Source organism: Conger conger, chromosome 1 (genome assembly GCF_963514075.1).
Source record: "Conger conger chromosome 1, fConCon1.1, whole genome shotgun sequence".
NCBI classification, from domain to species: domain Eukaryota; kingdom Metazoa; phylum Chordata; class Actinopteri; order Anguilliformes; family Congridae; genus Conger; species Conger conger.
Window position 1 is genome coordinate 68,820,077 of NC_083760.1, and position 26,233 is coordinate 68,846,309.

General features: G+C 42.3%; 1 protein-coding gene across 2 annotated transcripts; it reads left to right on the forward strand.

Moving 5' to 3' along the window:
* The first annotated feature begins 1,171 nt into the window (after positions 1-1,171).
* Positions 1,172-25,624, forward strand: snx13 (sorting nexin 13). Of its 2 annotated transcripts, none has more exons than XM_061250291.1 (26): positions 1,172-1,344; positions 4,805-4,917; positions 5,421-5,523; positions 6,224-6,313; positions 7,610-7,731; positions 7,849-7,970; positions 8,393-8,497; positions 9,265-9,353; positions 9,594-9,677; positions 10,621-10,759; positions 11,480-11,568; positions 11,734-11,833; positions 12,155-12,348; positions 14,445-14,549; positions 15,436-15,568; positions 17,402-17,439; positions 18,174-18,243; positions 18,708-18,886; positions 19,282-19,389; positions 19,525-19,635; positions 20,128-20,289; positions 20,555-20,626; positions 21,603-21,748; positions 22,087-22,155; positions 22,418-22,530; positions 22,706-25,624. In XM_061250291.1, exons 1-26 carry the CDS (start codon positions 1,333-1,335, stop codon positions 22,936-22,938), a joined length of 2,901 nt encoding a protein of 966 aa, XP_061106275.1. In that variant the 5' UTR covers positions 1,172-1,332; the 3' UTR covers positions 22,939-25,624. The 2 variants fall into 2 exon arrangements, with proteins under 2 accessions (XP_061106275.1, XP_061106282.1); XM_061250298.1 differs by having other exon boundaries at positions 18,744-18,886.
* The last annotated feature ends 609 nt before the right edge of the window (positions 25,625-26,233 follow it).

The window sequence follows — 26,233 nt, forward strand, 5'->3', positions numbered from 1 at the left end:
CCATCATCCGACCATGGTTGAATTGACATACAGTATACGACATTGAACAAATAAGTGTACTTATACAGGACTTCCTTTTGAAAACATACACACGGTGCTGTTAAAATGAAATATTACACATAGGGAACCAGGGTAAACACAAATCACATTTTTAAAGATAAAAAAAGGAATTTCATCACCTTTAGCAGCAATAATTGTTACCAAACATCACCTATAGTTTGATGTCAGGCTTCCACGTCACTGGTGAGGAATTGTAACCCACTTTAATAAAGACAAATCAGTTCCTGCCACAGCATCTCTTTTAGGTGGAATTGCTTTTGAGCTTTGGATCTTTGTCTTGCTACGTAGCCGAATGACACTTCCGCTTTAGGTTTTCACAGGGATGATATGGGTGCTTGATAAATTTTTTCATTATATAGATGCAATAGTCATTTAATAAATGTGTTTTGTGTTCATTCAGGTTGCTTTTGCTGAATATTACATTTTGTCTCAAGATCTGAAACCATGCAGTGTGACAAATATGCCATAAAAGACAAAATCACAAAGGGGGCAAATACTTTTTCATGGCCTGTACATACATACATACCCAGGGCAGTATCAAACTGGCAACCCTCAAACGGCCAGACAACTGCTCTTACTGCTTGAGCCAATGTTGCACAATGTGTTGATTAATCTGTCTAATAATGCACCAGCTCCAATTTTCATTGAGACTAATTGTTTAATTAAGGTTTAAAAGTGTTTTCAAAGTTTAATTGAAACAATTATAGTTTTTTTCTTTAAGTACAGGTAACCCATTAATTTCCCCCTATCATAAAATAACATGACTTTAGCCAAATTGAACACACTTTTTAAAGTTTTTATTTTTTATTTTATATCGACTAGATTGTAAAAATATCAATAATAACAATACAAATAACAAATAATGTTTAACAACACCTGCAAAGGAATATGTATTCTGGGGAAATTCAGACATAGGAAAACTCCACTTCCCGTCAACTCAAGAGGACCACGATTCTGATATCCAATCAGAACCAAAAAGAATGTGATCAAATCTGTTAAACACACCCCCTTGGTGATGTTGATTTCACAGTACAAAAACACAGCCCAAGTCACGGGTATGATGACGCAACTAAGGCTCTCCAACCAATCAGAAGAGAGCGTCGTACCAAAGGTGCCCAGACGTAACCCGTTTAATATGGCGACTTTCAGAATATTGTATGGGGACTGGAAACATACCCGTTTTTAAACGAAAATTAGGGACAGCCGCGGTCCTGTAGTTTACTAAAATGCGGTGGGGTTAGGACAAGCAACCCTGTCTCTACGGTATTAACAATGTTAACTGAGGTAAGGAATGTTTTGTTGCTGTAAGGTGTGTGAGCTTGTTTTCCTTTAGTGAAGTGTCAGTGACAGTCTCACGGCAGTGCCATGTAGCCAAATAGCTAGCCTAGCCTAGGTAAACATCACAGGGCATGGGGCTGGGCTGTATCAGTTTTTGGCATTGGCAGTTTTTGACCATTGTGCTCATATACCGGGTTAGCTGGTTAATAAGCGGAGCTAAGAGTGTTTTCGCTGTTAATGACAAGCTTAAGATGATATGACGACATGTTGACTAGCAAGCTATAGCTAACAGTGGAGAGCGGCTTAAGGTTCGATTTAGCTATAATCTAGAATGGTGTGCTGCTACAACGCACTGGGTCAGGTGAGTCAGTGACATGGTATTCCATAGATGTTAGCCTTTGCTTTAACATGGTAGCGAGCTAGTTATGCTTGCTACATTCTATGTGCACGAAATTGCAGTTGAAATGATCATACTTGCTAGCTTGCTAGCTGTTGTATAGCACGAACAACTTGCTTAGCAAGCTGTGGTGTACGTTGCCGTTCTTAGCTAGCCAGCTATCATATGGCCAATGTTCACAAACGTTATCTCAATTCGAAGTTAAGTTATTTTCCCTTTGCCATATTATTTAGCACCTTGGGAATATTTTAGCTAAAAGTGAGAAATTGATATCAAAGTGGTGGCTATTAGGCTATTTAGCTTTAGCCTGCTAACGTTATTCATGCTACTTTGTTGCTCTGTAAAAATATGAGATATTTGCTATGTTTGTGTATTCACAAAATGGCAAGGTTATCTGTACTGGTGTAAACCCAACGAACACGATCTACTTTCATTGCCTTTGGCCACCTAAACAACTTTGGTCCTAACTTTCTACTGTTACATCGAAGTGACAATTTAACTAGGTAACATATCAGTGTAAAATAGTGGCTAGTAGTATATTTGCCCAAATTGAGTTTCACCATATTCTTATTGTGTGTATTGTAGAACACACATTTTCTGTTGGGCGGGCATGTGCAATCAAAACGTGCTCATTTTCAAGTTATTTTCAACCCAAAGAAACGTTGTGATTTTTTTGGTGTGACTTGCAGCATAATGCCCGTGGATCTTCCCGTATGCATCTTTCAAATTCCTGAATGAAGTACCTCTAGTTTAACGTCTTTTTTTTTTTTTTTTTTTTTTAAATTTATGAATAGACCATTTTGACCATGACAGCAGCCATGTTCTACAAGGAATGTATGCTGTGTCTGACTTTGCGATTTTAAAAAGCCACTTCTAGGAAAGTGCTGACTTTGATTTGTTTGCAGATTCTGCAGGAAGCATTGTGGCAAAAAGCTGGATATTGTCCTTTTCGATCTACAGTGTCATTCAGATGGATTGCTTTGGAGCTGACTAACTGTTGAACAAATGTGGCCAATGCTTAAAAGGGAACATAAATGTACAAATGATGAAGAAAGTATTTCAAATAAAGAAGGGTGCATGGTGTAGAAAAACACCGTTAGCATTCATCTGATCCAGCTCCTGTACAGTATGTGACAGAACTGGGCACGCCTCACTGCACAAGTTGTAAAAATGAAGGTGTTTTTCTGCTCTGTTCACACTGAATGAGCACCAGCATGGGTTCCCTGACATTCATTCTTTGAGCAGCAGTGCAAGGAACCAGTAGATTCGAACATTCCATGTTAGCATTCTTCTTCTTTTATCTGCAGAGGGCTTAAAAAAAAAAAAAAGAAGAATATCAGTAAGAAAAATAATGCTATCCTTGTTGTAGAAGCTTGCTTTTTCCCTGGTCATAGAAGCCTCTTGGGCTAGCCCTTTTTGGAATCTGATGTTTTAGTAGTAAACCAAGGCTTATTTAAAAAATAATAATAAAAAGACCCCCTCTCCCACACATATGAATTTACGATTGTTTGAATGTTGGGAAAGAATATGGCACTGTGACAAGACTAGTCTTGAAGCAGAGACGGTTGGAGTTTCCGGCTACATGCCCCAGCACGTTATTCTGTGCATTAACCACTTAACATCAGTTTGAAATTTCTCACACATTTTTTATATTTATGGATAAAAGGCTAGTCATTTGGGAGATAGTAAGCAGGCGACACAATTCTTTTTTTCTTTTGCAATAATTTTGCATTTATTTAAACTGTTAGGGTCAATTTGTCCCAAAACATAAAAGTGGCCATTTAAGTATGGCATGAAATCAGAGCAATAAAGTTATGATAGGTGAATTGTGCAAAATCTTGAAGCTTTAAATATATTTGGACTGTCTCTACAGGGATGGTATTAATATTCTATTATTCGTTGCAATATTTGATGACGTTTGATTATGTTTTCTGAATGGGGGAAAATTACTGTAACTGAACAAGGTGGCCAATCCACAAAATGTGCCAGGGATTCGGTGAGCAGCATAATCAGTGTGATGGTTTGAAAATGCTTGAATCTCAAGAATATTGTTGTTCATGGTTTTGCTGCATTTTTTATTTCATGATAACAATTTATGGATTTGTAAAAAATTTAATATTCCTTTATTCGTATATTATTAAAATATCATTACTTACTGTACAGTAACTTCCAGATGTCTGTGAAGGCTCTTCACAGTCACACAGTGTGGAAGAGGTCTATATCCTCAATACAGTGTGCTTGTGCAAAAATGATGCAATCAGCATCCTACACTCTGAATACTGATTGTGCACATTTTCAATATCGGCCATTCTGATTTATAGGTCAACCTATAATGGTTGCTGGTGCCTTCACTCTGGTTCCGACAAATGCATTTCATATAGGCCTATTTCTAGAAAGTAGGTAGATGTGGTTGTATTATTTGGGTATTATGTAGATCTGGGACAGCCAGCTTCTCTTGTGGAAGGATATAGCCTACTCTTTAATAATATCAAGGCGGCTAACACTGGAAATTACAGGTGACTTAAAAGAATGTCAATGAGTGCTTTAGTTCAGTAATGGACACCTTATGGTTGTCAGGCAACAAACACCAAAGCAGTGGAGGGTGTTTCCTGGTGCCAAGTCCTCCCTGTAAAGGTGTTTCTCACATTGGGAGAGATTTAATGAAAAGCACTCGGTTGTATTGTCTGCCCTGTGTTGTTGGCTGTGACTAATCAGCTCTGTAGGGTAGGGTCTCTGTCTGACTGAGAGATTGAGCAAGCCTCCTCTTCCCCCACTAAGGTAACAAGTATTCAACAGTACTTTTTTATTTATTTATTTTTTACTGCTGGCAAAAGTAATAAGGGTAGCCAAGTAGTCACAACCTCCTCTTTTTGCCCTACATTGTACAACCAAGCTGTAACTTACAAATAATATGGCCTGAGTATTACATAGCCTGTATAATATTTTGGCCTCCTTCTCATGACCAATTGAAAAGTGAGTTTGCTTATTGGTCAAACACATTGCTAGTATTTAATAAATCAGTAAAAGCAAACAAACTGATGTAAATTGTTTTGTGTGTCTTTGTTTTAGACCAGCCTGTCCATATGGGGATGGAGCGGTTTGGGGGTGGTGCTCTTTCTCATTACATTTGGCCCCTTTGCCATATTTTATTTTGTTTTTTATATCCTGTGCTTCGTTGGTGGGTAAGTGAAGCCTTTTATTCATGCATGTTCCTCTTAAAAACACTTCTGTTTAAGGTCCAGGCTCACTAGTTAGGTATTTAACTCACTGATTAGATAGTTTTGTCAGGTCTTAAGGGCCTGTGCTGTACCTGAGGGGGTTTATTTGTCTTTATTTGAACTGTTTATGCATATCACTACACTGTGAATGGATACTCACAGGGGAAAGAAAGAATTCAGAATATTTCTGAATGCTTGGAGATATATATACATATATATATATATATATATATATATATATATATATATATATATATATCATTTGTTTGGAAGACTTCTTTAGATTGAAGTGATCTCATTCATGAGTCACAGTAATAAACCATTTAAGTCTGACTTAAGTTTTTAAGTTCCCAAAAGGCATGCTGACTCTAATGCTTTATTCTGTCATGGTCCAGTACCTATTACAGAGACGTGTATGAGTATTTCCTATTGATTCTTTGGCTGTTCTCTTTGTTGGTTCTTTGCAGAGGCTTTGTAGTAACCCTTTTATTTGGAAAGACAAACTCAGAGAAACACTTGGAGAAATGTGAACAGTCCTTCCTCCCTGCAACTCAGCCTGGCATACTGAAGGTCAGCAGTGTGCTGTCTGTTTTTTTCATTCATATCTGCTGCTGTAGGACTCCTGCTTTCCTGCTTCCCCTTCCTCTTTGTTCTTCTCATTCCACCCCCACCCCTCTGTCACACGCACGCACACACACACACACACACACACACACACCTAGACTCACACGCATACGCACACACACACGCGCGCGCACACACACGCATACACTCATACACTCACATACACACGCATAGATACAGTATGCACACACACGCATGCACACACACACGTACACACGCACGCACGCATAGATACAGTATGCACACATACGCATACGTATGCACATACACTCATGCATACGGATACATACACACGCGTATACACACATGCATGCACATGCACAGTCACACACACACACGCATACACACGCACGTACACACAAATAGATTATGTACACATACGCACACACACACACACACACACACACACGCATGTACATACACACATGCACAAATACATTATGTACACTTACGCACACACACACACACACACACACACACACACGCATGCACATACACACATGCACACACACACACGCTTAGATACAGTATACACACATACGCACATGCACAGGCATGCACATACACACATTCACCAGTGTATTTAAGCAGCTTGAATGTGGCCTACTGTGTGGTGCTTAACTAGTCGCCTGTGTTTCTTTCCAAGACATTGGATGAATTGAAACTTGAAGTCAAGCCCATTAAAATTGACAGAAGAGTTACAGGGTCCAACATTATTGATGAGCCACTACAGCAGGTAAGCAGCAAAAAATATTTTGACAAGCATTTATGAGCAGTGAAAATGTCTCAGTTTCATCTATGTGGTTCCAAATGCACAACCAGTGACTGACAACGATCTTAACAATCTTATTACTTTGTGAACCTTTAATACATGATTATATCTTAATGAATTTAGTTTAATCAGATAAGACTTGAATTCATTGCAATATATTTTTTGGCTGTGAGTTACAATTGAAGTTACAGGACTTGTTCTATATATGGTGCTGGATAAGGACTCAGTTTTGTTGTATGCATTAGTTTGAAAATAAAGAACTTGGCAGTGTGCTTTGAATCTTTCTGTCAGCGCATTCCAAAGATACCCAGAATGTCATCTTGTTTGTGGGGGTTGGTTGTGCCTGTTTTACACGGCCATCTGTTTCAGAGGACATATCAGTGAAATACCCTAAAAAGGGATTGTAATGATGTAATTGATAAAATAATTTTAAATGGACCTTGTTAGACGGATTTGTGGAAGAAACAACACTGGCTCTGCAGATTCAGTCAATGTAAGCAACAAGCCTGTTGTTCTGAGCTTGATTGTGTAGTGGAGGCAGCACAGGCCTGTCTTACAGGTTGGAGGAGCCACACCTCCCTCAAAGCCAGCAGAAGAATCCTGAGTAGGACTCCTCGGTCAATGTGGCCACTGTCCCAGGCAGAAGGGCTCCTGCACCCGAACACTGCTTCCTTGTGCTTTGCCAAGGCTTGGAGATAACGTGACTCTCGGCCACACAGAGACAATCCTGATAAAGGATCAAACTGCTGGTTGTGCGTCTCCAGCTGGTGTAATCTAAAGCAGCATGCCTGGCTTCAGACGTGTGAACGCTGAGTGGGCGTGCTCTGTATCTTTCCTCTGCTTGTAATTCCAGTGAGGCTTTCACTCTACCTCACATCGATTATGTCTATCACATCTACGCCCTGCTACGTGTGACTGTGGGTTTCCAGTCTACCTCACATCCATTATGTCTATCACATCTACGCCCTGCTACGTGTGACTGTGGGTTTTTCCACCTGGCTCCTATGACCTTATGTTTTTCTCCCTCATTGTGGGTAATTCTTCATTCCTGTGGGGAGACTTTCCATTCTTATACATTATCCATTCAATGGGTGATGTAGATTTACATAAGTAAATGTGTATGATCTGGGTGGAATCCAGCACCTGTAGCTTTCCACTGTTGGTCTTTTTTTAGTGAAATATTAAAACAATATTTTGAATTTTTAACTGTAATTTCTTCATTAATAACAGGTATGTTTTAATCCACTTATCTTTGTCAAGGTTATCCAGTTTGCCCTGAGAGACTACATCCAGTATTGGTATTACACTCTGAGTGAAGATGAGTCCTTTCTGTTGGAAATCAGACAGACTGTTCAGCATGCACTCGTCCAGTTTTCCACAAGGTACGCTCTAATTGACTCCAGCGCCTGAGGATGATTCCAGAAGGAAAATGAGTAATGACTGTTCTTGCTCAAGAAAAATAAAACGCTATGCCTGTCTTGTGTCTCAAATTCTGCCAGGTCCAAAGAAGTGGACTGGCAGCCGTATTTCACTACCAGATTGGTGGATGACTTTGCCACACACCTGCGAGTGTTCAGGAAAGCCCAGGAGAGGCTGAACGAGAAGGAAGACCCTAAACAGCGTAAGGCTAGCCTAGCCCAGCTTACTGTGTGACTTTAAGTGGACAGCTCAGGCTGCATTTGTGTCCTGGAGTGGCTTGCCTGGTCATGATGCATTTGGCAGACGCTCTTATCCAGAGCGACTTACAGTTAATTCTAGACGAAGCAGGAGACAATCCTCCCCTGGAGCAATGCAGGGTTAAGGGCCTTGCTCAAGGGCCCAACGGCTGCGTGGAACCACTAACCTTGCGTGTCCCAGTCATTTACCTTAACCACTACGCTACAGGCCGCCCTGGGTTAATGCCCAGGCTTAATGCACTGCTGGGTACTCTCTTGCTTGTGGGTAAATGGTGATGTGAGATGGGCTGGTGTATTCTTATGTTGAGTTTAAAGCACGCAGGGGGGTCATTTGAATGTTCTTAATCCAAAGTGCTGCATGTTTCAGGGGATGACCCGGAGGAACTGCTGGACTCCTTCTTTGAGGCGGAGGTGGAGATGGAGCGGACGCTCTGTAGGGACGTGGTCTGCACCATGCCCAAAGAGGAAGAGGGTGCGTACTGTAGCTCTGACACATTCACTCCTACACTACCACATTCACACCAAATGTTTTCATATGTCAATCCTTTAACAGTTATAGTTGCTCTACAGGACAATGACAGGGAATTGAAGGCCAAGTGAAAGTACTGGGTATCTGCTAGACCAGTATCCAAGCCTCCTTTGATGTCCACTGAAGCAGTTCAGATTATGTAGTACAGCAGCTCAAAAACCCAGATGTACTACAGCTCACCTGGGTGTTAAGGTTGTATGAGCCCCTTTTGGTTACATGCCCAGTATTGCACCACCTAAAATACTGGCTATCTGCTAGACCAGTATCCAAGCCTGCATTTTATGCATTGATGGTCTTTGATGTCCACTGAAGCAGTTGAGATTGAGTCGTACAGCAGCCCAAAACCCAGTGGTACTACAGCTCACCTGGGTGTTAAAGTTCTATAAGCCTCTTTTGGTTACATGCCCAGTATTGCACCACTTTACCGGTAGCAAAAACCAATAAAACACTTGCTTGGACATTTAATCGAAAAACCTTTCCCTGGGGTTCGTTCTTCAAACATTTTTCCAGGAAAGTTTGTAATTATACTCCAGCTTCCATTTACACATACTTGTCAAGTGAATCTTTTGAGTTCAGCGCTTGTTTTTCCCCCAATGAACAAGAGTAGTTTCTGTTTTAACATTTGTTTTGAAATGAATAGCTGTTGAAATTGTGTTTGTACAGTATAATGCAGTGTGAATGGATGTCACGGTTCCCCCTGTGTACCCCAGGCTTTCTGAAAGACCTTTGTGAGGTCTTGCTGTACCTGTTACTACCTCCTGGAGACTTCCACAACAGGAATATGAGATACTTTGTCAGGGTGAGCGTCTTGCACATTCACACAGCGAAAGGGGAACTCTGCCAAAGCATTAGTTTTATTTAAACTATGAGATTACATTGAGCCAAGGTGGCAAACAATGATAAAACTCTATGAAACTGAATGGTTCTTTGTGGTTACCATTTATTCCTAGATAAATAACACGGTTTTACGATGTAGTGATAAGCTTATGACAAGCAGAATAAATGTACCCAATGCAGTCGTGTGATTTTTCTTTTCCAGGAAATTCTTGCAAGGGGTGTTCTGCTTCCACTGATCAACCAGCTGAGTGATCCAGATTATATTAATCAGTATGTGATTTGGATGGTGAGTAATCAGCCATCAGTAATGTCCATTGAATTTAACAATAGAGGAAGTGCAGCTGTGTGACGGCTTTTGTGTCCATTTTTCACTTGGATCGTACGCTGTCTTAACTGGTGATTGATTGTAGTGAACGTAGTTTTTAAAAATAACTGATGTTTCAAGCTTTCAATACTAATTCTACAGCTGAAAGAGAGAGCTAGCTGCTTTTTAACTCAAGAGTTATGCATTTGAACTACATGTGAACTTTCATGAACTCAGAATGGAAGAAATGTTGATTTTAAAAGAATGGCTCATAAAAGAGTTATTTGGACAACAAAACGTTGCCATAACCCCTTCCAAACTAAAATGTTTGTAATAAAATGTTTATTTCATCTAATGAAGCCAGTGGCATTGATGGCCATTTGAGACAGTGGAACAATAACATTTGTGGTGTTATTCAACATGACCACTAACCATGTAATGCTGTGTTTGAGAAAAACTGAAATGTGTGTTAACATATTCTGGACAGCAGAAGAACATTTATATAAGCCAATGTGCATTTTTGTCAAAACCATTTTGTAAACCTTGAAACCACTTATTCAGGAGCACAAACTGTGCCCAGTTTGTAGCCTCTTTGAAATGTACAGTAATTGTTTTGAGGTTTCCTGCTGGGCAGCCTTTTTGGATTTTCCCATTCAGGCCTGTAGCATGGTCAGTCTGTAGTGCGATCAGTCCATATCGCACAGACTGTATCAGATTTTTGGAAACATCTCTTTTTCTGATAGGTAAATGTATCCATTCGAAAAGTTGTGGTCTTTGTATTAAATATTGACGTAGCTATTACTTTACGTACATGCGGTATTTCGTAATACATTTTGGTGATGGGATGCTCTGTATTATTCCATTTGATATTTGTATGTGAAATGTGAGGTTGAACAGTAGTGTCATGGACGGCCCTGTGTTGCAGATCCGGGACTCCAGCTGTAACTACGAGGCTTTCATGAACATCCTGAAGCTGTCAGACAAGCCTGCGGAGCTGGAGGCTGTGAAGGACAAGGCAGCCGAGGAGCTGCAGTACCTGCGCTCCCTCGACACTGCTGGGGACGGTGAGACGGTCCTGCACACACACACACACACACACACACTCACACTCACACGCACATGCACATGCACGTACGCGCATACACACCCACACACGCTCACACTCACACACACACATACACATGCACTCACACACTCGCATACACATGCACACATACACACACACCCATACACACACACACACACACTCTGCCGGAGACAGTTAGATGGTCCGGAACACACACACACGCATAACTGCTTATATTTTTGGGACATTGTAATGGGGGTGTACACTTGGGGTATTGTTGATGTTTTTTGTATCTAAACACAGGAGCGAAGTGAGGAAAGAAATCCTACATAGTATCCCTTTAACGGGGTGTTGTTAGCGTAAGCCAGGCGTGCTGCTGTAACTTTCACTGGGTCTCTTGCCTTACAGTGGGGTGGTCCTAGAGATACTGTATTGGATAATATTGGTTTAGCTGAATTTGTTTAATAAAGCAAATGAACCACAGTATGGGTAAAGTCACCAGAATATTTATTTATTTATAAATACCTTGGAGCTGTGACAGGAGGATCTCTGCTTCAAAAACGGCTGGTCACCTGGATCACACCATGTCTGTCTCTCCGGTGGCAGAATATGTAAACATGTACTGTAAATATCTGACCAGTTTGGGTATGCAACTTGCAAATGAATCACGATACAGTATTTGATTTTTATCAGACTATTTTTTGTTTTTGTTTTCTAGATATCAATGTGATAAAGAATCAGATCAACAGTCTGCTGTTTGTGAAAAAGGTCTGTGAGACCAGAGTACAGCGGCTGCGATCGGGAAAGGTATGTTCTCTGGGCACCTCAGTCCCAGTCTCACTGTAATGAAAATCATGTTTTTCATGATAATACACTAAGTAATTGTGTACTTACTTATTTTCAATCGTTTTAATTGTGAATTATTTTTCTATGTCGACGTTTTTAATGTAGAATATTTGCGTCTCCCCATAGGAGGTAGATGCCCTGAAGCTGGCGGCGAGCTTTGGCAAGCTTTGTGTCATCCCACTGGAGCATATACTGGTTCACAACATTGCACTTCAGTTTTTTATGGGTAAGTGTGAGAGGAACCCCTCCCAAGCTTACAGTACAGAGTCCACACTGCCAAATATCATGGATTTTATACAGCAAGAATAACACTGCATACAGTACAGACTGCTGACTTTTGGCCAACCCCATATCCAGTAAACCTTTAAACTTAGATATTCACAGTAGTTTTTTTATTCACAGTAGTTTGAGCATTTGAGTTTCAGTGCATCACCACTAAGATTTGTTTTAAATGTACAAATGCACAAGGATAAATAAGGGTATGCCACAAATATGCATTTACATAACCCCCCCCCCCCCCCTCTGTGTTTGTGTCCGGCGGCCCCAGACTACATGCAGCAGATGGGGGGCCAGGCGGATCTGTTCTTCTGGCTGACGGTGGAGGGGTACCGGGTCACAGCGCAGCAGCAGCTGGAGGTTATGCAGAGCTGGCAGAGGGACGGCAAGAAGCAGAGCAGCCAGACCAAAGGCCTGCTGAAGGCCGCCGTGGTGGGAGTCTATGAGCAGTACCTGTCTGAGAAGGTTAGCGCTCCTGCTAGCTCACGCCACGCTAGCTCACGTCACGCCCCCTCCGCTAGTCCTGCTAGAGCTGTAAATCCTTGACCCGTCTGGCGGCTTACACACTATAGCCATCTGATACGCCGCACCCGTCTGCGAAGGTGAAAACATTCTGTATCTGCAGTATGATCAGTGCCTGGCGTGGTGCTCCTGATAGCACTTGCACTTGTTGGTGAAGACAGATGTTAACAGTGTACAGATGGTCTTCTGTGTACTGATGCGTTGTTTTGTTTTGCCCTGTTGAGGAGTGAAACATTACATTATGAAATGTGATAATGGCTTTAAAAGATTGTAAAAAATGACATCCTTTTCCATTCATTTTGAGAGGACTAAATGAATTTGGATGAATAAGTGACACGCAGAATTTGTGTTCAAACTGAAGTATTTTTGTCAACTGATTTAGAAGGAAGGTTGGAATTACGTCAATGCATATTGACTAATGGGTGATTAATTCCAAATGGCGGATTTACAAACGAATAATAATAGATTAATATAAATACTTTGCGTTAATAAATTGCAATAATAGATATGTTTTCTTTTGGAGAAATTGGTTCGAGCCTATTTCATTGTCGTCTGCACACCAGGTGGTAAGTGCCACCAACAGTGTAACCAAAGTAATGATGGTAATTAGCCCAGAAGCTAGCAGCGGTACAGGAGCGGGGCAGATTAACCTGATCTCACCCTGCAAGGACAGCAGCCGGCATGTGACGCACACACCCGCTCCACTGCCAAGTGCAGCAGAACAAATCGAGTGGGAGGAAAGCCACATAAATAAATGAAAGTTCAAGCTGTGTCCTTACAATCCGGAGAGGAGGAAAAACAAAAGTCCAGCCTTCAAAAGGCCAGTGTTACTGGCGAGTCTTCAAAGCCCATTGATTCCACTACAGCGGGCTAATCACAAAGCACCTTGCTGAATGAAAGTCTGCTCGTGTTCGTATTCAGTCATGCGCAAGATGCAACATTTGCTGACTGCTATTGTCGTTACCTTACGTTGTGCAAACAAATGTACATACAGTAATGCACGCATACTGTCAGATCAATGATAAAATTCTCCAGTTATAGATTTACATCTGATTCTAGATTCTGCATTCTGGTGCAGCCTTTACATTCCTGTGCAGTCTTCAAGGAAACCGCCCTTGTTCTCAAATTTCGCTGAAGCTTATTTGAGTTTTGTCTCACGCAGTGTGACACTGAATTAACTAGCAGGCTTCACACTCGCAGATAGGCACTTGGAATACCCGGCGGTGTATGTCGGCGCCTCAGCTCTCGCTTTGGGAGAGCACAGACAATTGCCTGCTGTCCCCCAAAGTGTGCGATTTATAGCTTCTCTTCTTATCACACTGTGGCTTACAAGCTCTACTGCTCTGTGTTAAGTTTAAACTTTTAAAATCCATTAAACGTTTGCTTCATGTGCAGCTTAACAGGTGGGCTTGTAGGTGCCCGATTGGCCATTAGGGGGTTGCTGTCAACCAGTGGGGGTTGCTGGACGGCAGTGAGATGTTCCTGCCGACTAACCCTCACTAACTCTGGGCGATGCTGCTGACAATGCAGCATCCTGCAGGGCTACCAGCCTCTATTGACTGTGGAAGGTCAGGATTAGATCCTGGACCTTTGGGCTCCTCTATGCCCTAGAATTAACTGTGCCTTAACGGTGCCACCCAGCATATCACGTCTGGAGTATCTGAGAAACGTTTTATCTTCAGGAGGGATGCCTCAGCAGGTCTCATGACACTTCAAACCGCTGTACCGACACTAATTCTGCCAATTTTAAAAAGGTTTCCTTTAGCTTGCCGTGGTGAAGACTGACGTTTTGGTCTAACTTTGTGTATACATTGGAATCCAAATCAAATACATTAATCCTGAGCTCAAGGTTGACTAGCTGATGCTGGCAACATGGAAACAGTTTTCTGTCATGTACAGGGACAATTCAGCTTTTCTGAATTCTGCAGTTCCACAATGTCCTTGTACAATAGTAGGGCAGTACCGTCTCTATGGACACTGGAAACAGTCAGATACTGAAATTTGATACTGAATTGAGAACTTCACATGCTCCTCTTCAGGCCTCTCCCAGAGTCCAAGTGGACGAAGCTTTGATCGCAAAGCTAGCTGAAAAACTGCATAAAGAGGACCCCACACCTGAGATATTCGATGACATCCAGAGAAAGGTGAATATTTATGCTCCTATTTCAAATAAGCTTTTCTCAGAAAGAACATGCCTTATTGATTAAATGTTGACTCTAACCAAGGAAGCAGGATATCTAAGAATCAACTGGGGGAATAAGTAATAACTTGCGACTGCAAGTTTAACGGTAGGATTGGCAGTGGATATTGGGTACAGATCTCCGATCTGACTGAGGTTATGTCTGATTGAGATGCAGAAAACCTCACCTACCGAATAAGTATTTCTTTTTCATGCATTCTTAAATCTAGCTCTTTCGGTTTGTGCACAAGTCACATATTTTTGAGTAGAGCATTAAAATTGTCCGGTGCACAAACCTTTTTTCTTACATTCAAAGTCACATGATGTTTACTGACTTAATGAAAATTCATGATTGTGTATGAAATGCTGTCAGGGCATGTCCATTCTGTATGGATACTTTGTTCACGTCTGAGTGCCTGCCCGCAAAATCTGGCACAATCAGGCATTGGTTACAATTTCCTCCTGTAATGCGCAGCAAAATAACTTTGCCTTTTCTGACTGTGGCCTTCAGGATATACATATTAACCCTTTCAGTCCCAAGCCCAATATGTGGCTCCACCCAAATCCCAAGGGGTTTTGGCTTTGGCTGAGAACTGAGGAAGTTGAGAGAATTTAATAGGGTTTTAAGCAGGCGTTTTGATTGGCTGAAAAGGTGTACAGTCGAGCATGCCATACGGCACTTTTGGTTCTGAAAGGGTTAATTAAATGTCTCAACAGGAGATGGGCTTAAGGTCAGTATTTGTTGCTTATATATGTATATGTATATGATCACTGTGATTGCTGAGTGGATGTAAGCTGTGTGAATCACACCGATTAGCTTGTGTGCTGATGTGCGCTTGTTCCCGGGCCAGGTGTACGACATGATGCTGCACGAGGAGCGCTTCTACCCGTCCTTCAGAGCGCACCCCCTGTACGTGCGCATGCTGGCCGAGCTGGACATGCTGAAGGAGCCCAGCCTGCGGGGCTCAGACGACGGGGAGGGAGGTGAGCCGGGCCCCCGACGCCTGTGTGGAGGCCTGAGACGTGACTGGAGCTACGTCATCTTCTGAAGATATCACCTGGCCATTCCACACCATCTCCATGAGGCTGCACCACCACAGCATCTCATCCATTGTTCTCTTTTTCGGATTCTTAGGATTTTGTTAGACAGACCCATAACATTCCTAAAAGCTTGAGCTTCATACTACATTTTGTTTTCCATTTCCATTCTGCCGGGTGTCGCCATGTAAAATGCATTGTGGTAACAAAATGAGATATTTACAGGTCCAGAACTTTGTGAAGAAAAACCCTAAATACTTGTAAATCTTTATGTAGGGATATTTTTTCTATTTAAAAATCATATCTCACCTCATAAAACATGCATACACTTTTGTTTTGGAGATATTTGTCCCTAAACAAATGTAATAATAAGATGACACTAAAGGTTGGTTTATTTATGGACCACCCGAAATTTTTTTCCTGGTGGAAAAAAAGTTAGTTTTTAGTGCCAAATATCTCCAAAACAAAAGGAGATGCATCTTTTCCGAGGTGAGATATGCCTTCTACATACAAGATTATCCCTAGATACACGTTTACAGGGGCTTTTCTTTACGGAGTTACGGACCTCTAAATATCATATTTCGTATTGTCATTGCGAAACCCAGCAAACTTTTAATGGCTCTACCGGAAAACTAAATGGAGTATGAAGCTCAATCTTTCAGGAATTCCAGATCTCTACCAACACCGAGAAAAAGAGAAAACTTCAAGAGGTGCTACGGTGCAGCCTCCTGGAGTTGGCAGGGAATGGCCCACGTGCATGTTGTTCGCTAGTCGTTCTAGTTGGTTGCTAGCATTTTTCCGGAAAACTCTTTGCAGAATTGTCCTTTAAAATAACAGGGCATGATATCTGATATTAATTAGAGAGGCAGACAAGAAAGTTAAGTAACAAAAATATGTTGTGATCAGGTAGATAACAAGATAGATGGTTAGGAAACAATAGCTTAAATAGCACATTGACCATGACCTGCATAGGCCCAAACTCAAACTCTATTGAATCTATGGTGTGATTGTATATTGTGTAAAAATGTGTAGATCACTTTAGAGCAAAGTTACAGAAAATAAGGACTCAGTTTCATGCATACAGTATGTATTCCAATAGGTGCCTCAGAGTGGTGTGAACCCCAGCGGCGGTCCATTTCTTGTTAACGGCACACTGCTTTAGAGATGTGACAGGAACACTCATTAAGCTCAAGCAAAGAAACAATTAGGGCCAATTACTGATGGCACTGCATGAGCTGGAAAATCACTGTTCTTCAGGAAATACAATTAACTGGCAAAACGAAGGTAATTTCACATGAAGCTCACCGTTTCTAATACGACAAAGTTCACACTTTATATGAAATATGGGTGAGAGAGCACACGTGAAGGTATCTCTGCAGACGTTTCTCTCAATTCTGTGATTAATCACTGAAGCATCGGCAGTGGGTGAGCTATTATTGTTTGCCTTCTCTTTCCCTTCTCAATGCTGTGGTTTTATTTGAAAATATGGGCTGAAATCTCTGATGGATCACTCCCGTGGGCTTCAGTTGTATTAGCTGCAGAAGCGCACAGTGTCTGTGCATTTTAGATTTTGTTTAGAAAGCTTCCCAGGGCCTTGTAACATCCTATCTTGGTTTCTTGCTATGAGTTTTCCATTTTTATTTGATAATTTTTGTCTTGGCAAATTTCCAGTTTGAGTTTATGACTTTGTCTAAAAGTATTTTTCCTTCCCCCCCAAATGTTTTCTTTCTCTTGAAAAGCTAGATATCTAATTTTCTGAATTTTTTTGTACCTCCACAGAATCATTCAATGGATCTCCTACAGGAAGCTTAAATTTGGTATGTAGCCTGTATAAACTGTGATTAAGTAAATTCAGTGTCTGCTTTCCTAAGTGACATGGCTAACATTAATAGACGTAAGGGGCAGCGGTGTGATATAGTGCTTGGGGATGTAGGTTCTTGACCAGAAGGTTGTAGGTCTAAATCCCAGATGGAACATTATTGTAACTCCTTTGAGAGAATATCCAGCTGTATAAACTGATGATGTGTAAATTCTAACCTGTAATGGCGAAAAAGCCACCTTGCGTGTCGTTTATTTGTAGTCTGACGAGGCGAAGAAAGCTAACGGCTAGCACAGTTTCCACTGCAGCAGGTCTGGAGCTTATGGTACTCTGAGTGAGGGGTTGCTCTGGTCTAAAGAACAGAATGGAGAGAGGGGGAAAGGGGGAGGGTAACGCCGGGTTCTGGAAAGGGACTGCTGTACGTCACTGTCAGCGGCAGAAATACTGCTGTTTTTCCATGCGGTTGGAACAAAAAACCAAGCGGGGGTGGTGATCGTCAATTTACTGTGGGACCCATAGGATTTCTGTGAGAATTATTTAAAATATGCAGCCTATATGAATCTTGGTGTGCATGTTTTTCTGTCACGTGTGGGTGTTTGTGTGGGTGGTGGTAGGGGAAGCTTGATTATGGGAAGTTTAGAAGCTGGTCTTCCTTTCAGTGAAGTGTTTTGTGCTTTTTGTATGTGCATTTCTCTGAAATAAAGCTATACTGTATGTCTTTTGTCTCTTCAGTCTTTGGATGACCTCTCTAATGCAAGTTCAGATGAATCAATGCAAATTCACGCATTCATCTCCGATACGGGTATGTGTCCATCATGTGTTTCTCCTGTGAGTTTATTTTCTTTAATATTATCAAATCAATATATGTGACTGTTTACCTGGTGACTATTTACCCATAATTGTAATTATATTTAATAATACAAGTTTCAGAAAAATGTTTTATTGGTTATAATTTTATGCAATTCCTACATTATGTTACTGGCCGCAGCTAGAGTAATATGTACAGTATTCTCATTCTTTCACTAATCATCTCCTCTTTGTTACTTTGCTGCCACGATACGCCATTCTCGCCTTTTCCCAACCATCAAGCGCCCGTCGCCCTCTGCCTCATTTTATTGTCATGCATTATGCCATCGCCATTCCATCGTCTTCACGTTTACTCTTTTCTTCTTCCTTTTCTCCCTCCTGCGTTCGCATCCCTCCATGCACTGCCCTCTCTCCATCCGTCGTTTTCTTCTCTCCTCTCCTCTCCGCTCACGCGCCCAGTTGCTGACACTTGTTTAAACCAAATTCCTGTGGCAGGAGTGTGTAATGACCACGGGAAGACTTACGCACTGTACGCCATCACCGTGTTCCGGAAGGTTCCGGACGGCAGCGATGACACCTGGGTCACCTACCGTCGCTATAGCGACTTCCACGACTTCCACATGCGCATCACAGAACAGGTGATTTCTTCCGGAAGTCTCCAACTTAACTGATTTTTACTGCAGCTGAGTGTAGCTTTCAAATTCCTGGTTGTGACTGTGCGACCTATTGCAGCAGGGCTTTACAGAACACATTACTATGAGTCCTTTTAGAGCACAGACTGCACTCGAACTCCATTACTGCATTCAAGTTGCAAATAAAATGTAGCTGCTTTTCTTCTGAATTTGCGCTAACTAGTATGAACTTGAAATGTGTTCTTTTTCTTATAGTTGTTCTTATATAGTTATATAGTTGTTCTTATAAGTTGTCATACAATTTTACATTTTGAGTAGTGTGAAATAAATAAACTAATGTGGGTTTTCATTACTTGATACCCACCCATAAAAACGTGAGTGTGATTCTTTTGTTCCTCCAGTTTGAAAACCTTGCTCCCATCTTGAGACTTCCTGGGAAAAAGACCTTCAACAACATGGACCGGGAATTCCTTGAGAGGAGAAAGAAAGACCTCAATGCTTACCTGCAGGTGATATAGACTGCATCAGTTTGTAAATGACACTAGGTTGTCATTGACAGCTTACATTGACACCCTTTGTAAGCATTTGTAAATTGTGAAGTGTATTACACAGACCTGGGGCTAAAGTTTCTGTTTGGCCTGCAGCTGTTGCTGAATCCAGAGACGATGAAAGCCTGTCCCACACTGTCTGCGTATCTCTGTGACTTCCTGGAGAACAAGGCCTACAGCAAAGGGAAGGGCGATTTTGCACGAAAGGTCAGATCGCCCTCTACTGGAGATATTTAAAATATTCGCACGTTAATGCTCTCAGTGGTGGTCAAAACTGTTTACTGTTACGGATGTCCAAGGGTCTCATAAAGCCTGCTTTTCCAGCACCTGAGAAATATACTTATGGTAAAAGCAGTTTAAGGTTGCTCTCCATGGAAATATACATATAAATCTGTGGCACATCTTGTGGAATACTGCTTTTTAAAACTAAAAAGTTGTATATGTCTGGTCAGTGATTGAGCACAATTATAAGCTTCTTTTCAACAAAAGCAGAATTCTACATTAGCTTGGCAAAGCAGTAAAGTTGGATGATAAATTCTGACTGGTATAATCTCTGGGGAACTGGGCAGGTGTAGAATGGCTGTTTTGCCCCCAAGCAGAGCACTTAACCTGAAGTCCCAGTGTTTGTCCCAGCACTGAAATGGATAACAGAAGTGTTTTAATGCTAAGCTAACAGTAATTAACGTTTCTGGCGCTCAGATGGACACCTTTGTGAACCCCCTGCGGAACTCCATGCGGAACGTCTCCAACGCTGTGAAGTCATTCCCGGACAGCCTCGCCGAGGGAATGACCAAAGTGTCAGACAACATGGGGAAGATGTCCGAGAGACTGGGCCAGGACCTCAGGCAGTCCATATTCAAGGTGCTTAAAATGGACGCTCAGGAATTCTGAATGCAATTCAAATCAAACTGCATGGCCATGTGAAGTATATGACAGCCCAAGCTGCCAGTAGCCCACTGTGAAATGGTGAATCTTTGGATACAGTGGGTGCAGTGGGATGTCTGTGAAAGCCAGAAGCATGAGTAGCAGAGCAGAGGTGTTGGTGAAAGAGTTTTTGGGATGTGTGCTGTGGAAGTTGGCGCAGGTGAAGGGCAGCAGGTTGTAAGGTTGCTCTTGCGTTCCTCAGGTGCCCCCTATGATGCCAAAATCAGACATCAACTCGGAGCACTGCCGGGTCTCCGCACAGCTGGATGACAATGTAGGTGTAACCGCCAGCCCCCCCCCCCTCCTCGTCCCCTCCCTCCCCCCTCCCTCAGCGATCGAGGAGACGTGCTGGTGTGTGGGACGGGGAGTGTGCACAGCTGCATGTCAGAGCACAGGGACGGCACAGGGGACACATTTCTCACTGCACTGCATCTCATCGGAGATAGAAATGAGCCTTCGCATCCATGCATGTCTGCATAAGTACATATTTTAAGGCTTACCTTAAATACAGTGTCAGCGGCTTTTCCCTGGGTGATTATGAAATGCGTGTCACTTCCAGTAAAACCCTGTTTTCTCACAGAACTCTTCCAGGTGAGAATGTTAATCTGAATTGCTCCAGCGGTACGTGCCAAATGAACTATAAACACCAACGCACAGCGCTTTGCCTAACTGCGACATTTTAGCATTTGAGTTAGCGGATGTAATGTATACGCTCCAGTGGGCAGGCTGGGGCTTTAGTGCCAGGTATTAGCGCTGGGTCTCCTCTCCCTGAGATGGCCTGACGGTAGCGCTCTTCAAAGCCACCGGTGACCCCACAGCCCCAGAATCGCCAGCACTTTCCCACTGTTTACATTACATCACCAATCATTGATGTGAGCGTTTAAGGAGAGGGCCGCTTTTATCTCTTTCTCCTTTACCAGGAGCGAAGGCGTGCAAGATTAGCGCAGATTATATGCAGATTTGTCATCGTCATAAATCCACAGCTGTCGGGGGCTTCACATTTTTATTTGTCACTTCAAAGCATTCTTCACCGTCTTTCAGAGTTTTATTGTTTTTCCCCAACTGACAAATGTCTTTTGGCTTTCAAAGGGGAGAGAGAAGTCCCTGTCCTGTTTTGCTTCAAAAATACTATGTGCTGTATTGTATTTATCTAAAAGCTTTGGCCTGCTGGTTGTAAGAGTTTACTGATTCCAGCGATGACGTTAAATTGGCGTGCGACTGAGAGCTAAGATGACCTTTGACCCCTGAAGGTGGATGATAACATTCCTCTGCGGGTCATGCTGTTGCTGATGGATGAAGTGTTTGACCTAAAAGAGAGGAACCAGTGGCTAAGGAGGAACATCAAGAACCTACTGCAGCAACTCATCCGGGCTACCTATGGAGACACCATCAACAAGTACAACACCCACGCATGTACACACGCGCACACACACACACACACACACACACACACACACACTCAATCCACAAACATTCAATATGGAAACGTCAAAAGTCCCAGTAGGTACAAACTTGAGTTGTGAACTGTGTGTGTTGTCATGGAACTGATTTGAACTCATTTGAACTCATTGATTTTAGATTTCAGTATCTTTTCAAATTATCAAATGGATAAAGAATGGCCTGGACTCTATACTTTTTCTGATAATAACCCCTGGGTTCAAAGAACAGTTCATGGATACAATGAGTGACCTGAACCTATAGTTTCTAATCTTGAAATAACTGGTGTCATTGCAGAAAGATCGTCGACCACGTGGACTTCATGACGTCTCCAGAGCAGGTGGCTGAGTTTGTCAAGCGCTTCAGGTAATGAGTACTTCCTCCCCCCGCAGGCTTGGTGATGTTTTCATCTGCTACAGTAAGCACTATGTTATCTCTTACAGTATGTACTATGTTATCTCTGACAGTATGCAGTATGTTATCTCCTCCAGTATGCACTATGTTATCTCTTACACTATGCAATATGTTATCTCATACAGCATGCACTGTGTTATCTCTTACAGTATGGACTACGTTATCTCTTACAGTATGTACTAAGTTCCTCACTTCTTTTTCACACCCCTCACAGGGATTCCTATTGGCCCAACGGGATCCTGGCAGAGAGCCCACCCCGCAGGGACAAAAACATCCGCATGAGGACCAGGGTCGCTGCTAAAACCAGCCTGCTGGGGATAATGCCAGGTGCGTGGGTGTGTGTGGTTTGTGTATGGTTTGTATATGGTGTGAGTGTGTGCATAAGTCAAGAAGGCTATGAAGGCCTATGAACTAACAAGGGCTTGGTGATCTGTGTTATGTCCAGTGTTAACTACTGGCTTAATCCATTTCTGTGCTCACGACCGTTTCCTTGCGGCCGCAGACGAGCTGAAGCACATCATCGGCGCGGACACCACCAGGAAGGGCATCCTGCGCGTCTTTGAGATGTTCCAGCACCAGCAGCTGAACCGGCGGCTGGTGTACGTCTTCCTGGAGGGCCTGCTGGAGACCATGTTCCCCCAGTGCAAGTTCCCCGAGCTCTTCATCAAGCTGCACTCCTGCTCCCAGCGCACGCACAGATACTCGCAAAAGCTGAGGACTGCGCAGAAAAGGTGACGCGTCCACCACCAGGGGGCGGTACAGAGGGAGGGGAGACGAGGGGGCCCACATCACTGCCCAGAGAGCGCCCCGCTGCCCTGCTCTCCGTACCCCGAAACGAGCACTGTATCATCGCGTTTGTAGCATGGAGGTATCGCTGGGTCTTTGCGGATCCTAAGCTGCCAGAACCCAACCACTGAAAGGAAAACTTCAGAAACTATGGTGCTGGACACAACTGCTGATGGTATCAGATGTTCTTTCTGTCCGTGTTTTTACTGTGTCCCCATTTTAAACGTTCGATGGTGGCGGGGGAAACCCTGACCCCGTACGCTTGGTTCCTCACCCTCCACAGTATCTAGGCCCCACGCGGCTTTCGAGGCGAGGCACACATAGAGTAGTACCCTTAGCCACTTTTTACGGGATGGTCCTGAACAGCGAACGGGGAATCAGAAGTGCGAAACTGCATTGAAAGGACGGTAGTGGGCTCTGCACCCTACACCTGCGTTGGTGAAGTCGGTGTGGGAGCCTGTAGCACCAGGGAGAAGCGTGCTTACGTTTAAGTATCTTATTCTGTTGCATCGTCACAGCTGGGATTTCAGATCACAGCTGGGATTTCAGATGCCGGTTCATTTTAAATGCAGTCATTCATCCGTCACCAGATTAATAAAAAAAATTATTTGTGGCCAAATTTTGTAGCAGGGAGCCTTCGGTGTGTTCCTGTGGTAACCTATTTAAGCAAGTATAACCTTTCTTCCCTGGTGTGTTCATTTTAGTTGCTGTCAATCATGTGATGGTGTGTAAGAGTTTGGGGGGGGAATTAAAAATACTTGATTACATGTATTCGCAGAGTTGAGGAGTAACTGCCATAGCAGTTGGACTTAGTGCCCCTCATAGATCAGATACAAGGATTTAATTCGAGGATTCTGCACATTCCTTGTGCTCACTCGGGTTTCTGAAGTGAGTGTTGGGGTGCTTTCACATACAGTACAGTATAGCATTTAAGTACTTATGGATGGCTTTTAACCAGTGTGGAGCCTAACGAGATTTTCACACTACATATTAACACCTACTGCAGCTGATGCATCAGAGGGTGAACGGCTGTCCTTTTAAATGCCAAATGTGAGCGCGTCCTTTGACTTGACGCTGCACCGTTAAACACTGGGAGGAAGCCTGCTTCGTATCTACGATTTCAGTGAGAAATGCAAGAGAAATCACCCAACTTCCTCCAGGTGAACGAGTCCATTTGACCTTCTGTCCAGAGGTCAGATTTGATGCAGATGCAGTAAGTGTTTGTGTTCGTTCTAGGCATACTGAGATATGCTCTTAAGAATGTAACTCTCTCGGATGTAAAATACCCGTCTGTCCTGTTTTTAACCCAGTTACATGTTGTAAAACATCGTATGCTTGCAGATCTGATTGTAAAGATATGTTTGTAGCAGTACAATGGGGAAAATCCCACTCGAGTCAGGAAACTGTGCCACTCTTAGATAGCAAATCAGCCTTAATACTAAACGAGAGTTTAGAAAATTGAGATGCGCTAGAGGTTAGACACCCTGGCAGACTACTTCAAATGCATAGATTAAAATACCAAATTCTGTGTGTTTCTTCATAGTATTAGTCATTTTGTGCAATATTTTTCTTTCATGGCATGGTTATCAGAACAATTGTACAAAAAATATTTTTGGATAGGCATACACGAGAGAGAACAAGTTAACTGGCACTAAAAACCCAACCAGTTACATTCCGCTTGTTGTCAAGTTGAGTTTAAGGACTTGTTTTATAAGTCTTACATTTTTTCACTCCTCGGTAACACTTTTATGAATAATGGACATTTTTCATCTGCGCATGGCTTACAGCACAAGCATTCTGATGTGCACATTGAAAATGATTTCAGTACATAGTTGCAAACATGTACAGTATAGTATGCAGCATAGACTGACCTAAAGCATACCTGGCTGCAACCCATACTGTGCATCAGAAGAGGAAGCCTTTACTTGCTTCCTGTATTACGCAGCAGTAGATATCCAATCAGAATGAGAGTTGATTCCACTGATATGTGAATATCTGGGCAGGTCCTCCAATCAGGTGTGTGGAGAAAACGCCCAGTCCCAGGCTGCATTGCAACCCACTCCCTCTCTGCCCCCTGTCCTCTAAATTTGAGCCTTCAGTTTGGCCGTAACGTTTTATTTTATATTGTATACTTGGAAATCATGCAAGTAGAATAATTATACAGGTAAAACATCAATAAAATTTTGTGCGCTTAACTGCAATGGACTTGTATTTTATCATACTAACACTGAAATAAATTAATACACAATTATTAAAACTTTCAGAACTATTTGAGTAAATAATTGCATATTTACTTTGCATTGCATAGCTGTGCGATATTTTTATGGAGTATTTATCTTACTTTTTATCATGTATGTCTAAAAAAAAAAAAAAAAAGAACAAAAAAAAAAAGGACCCGTTTAGAATTTTATTTGTATTTAATTTTTTATAAATGTATGGATATTGATTGCACTGTGTAGTTGTGCTTAATGGAAATTCTGAAGAGAATTCGGACCCAACACTTACCTGCTGCTCCTTCCCTTAGTCTTGACTGTGTGACCCCACACAAGCTCAGTAATCACTCCAGGGGCTCAGCGGTTGAGAGAGTGGTTTGGGATTCAGCCACAGTGTCAAGTGTCTCTTGACCCCCCCCCCCCCCCCCCCCCCCCCCACGAGCACTTGGTCCCCTAGGATGTAGGAGTTTTTTCTTCTTGTTTGAATCACCCTGTACATATGAATTTATGATAATTAATTGTGCATATCATTGTATAGTATCTGTCAACAGTGTGCCTAAATGTACTGTCAATTCTATTTTCTTATTTTTCTTTTAGGAGCAAAAAGTTAATCAGAATGTCATGGTCATTTTTAATGGACTGAAAAGGCCTCTAAAAAGATTTCTGTTTGCTCTATGCTAACAATGAATTCAGTATAACACTAATAAAATGTTAACTTCAATGTTTTACTGTGGTTTTTGATGACACTCAGGTTTAAGTATGCATTTATTTGCATTTGACTATCACAATAATTTGCATTACATATCCTGTAGTGGCACAACTTCTTTTTTCTGTTTTAGTTCGCTAAACCAGCTAACTGTGGCGGGCCTTCAGCACCTCACTGATGACTTCACTGAGTTTTTACTGGGACATTGTTGATAGCAGTTTAATGAACAGTGTCTGACTGGGTTAATTTGCCAATGTGAGAGAAAGGAGGAGCAGTCTGAACAGTTTGAAAATGCAGTGCTGTAGCTTAGCGGTGCTGTAGCTTA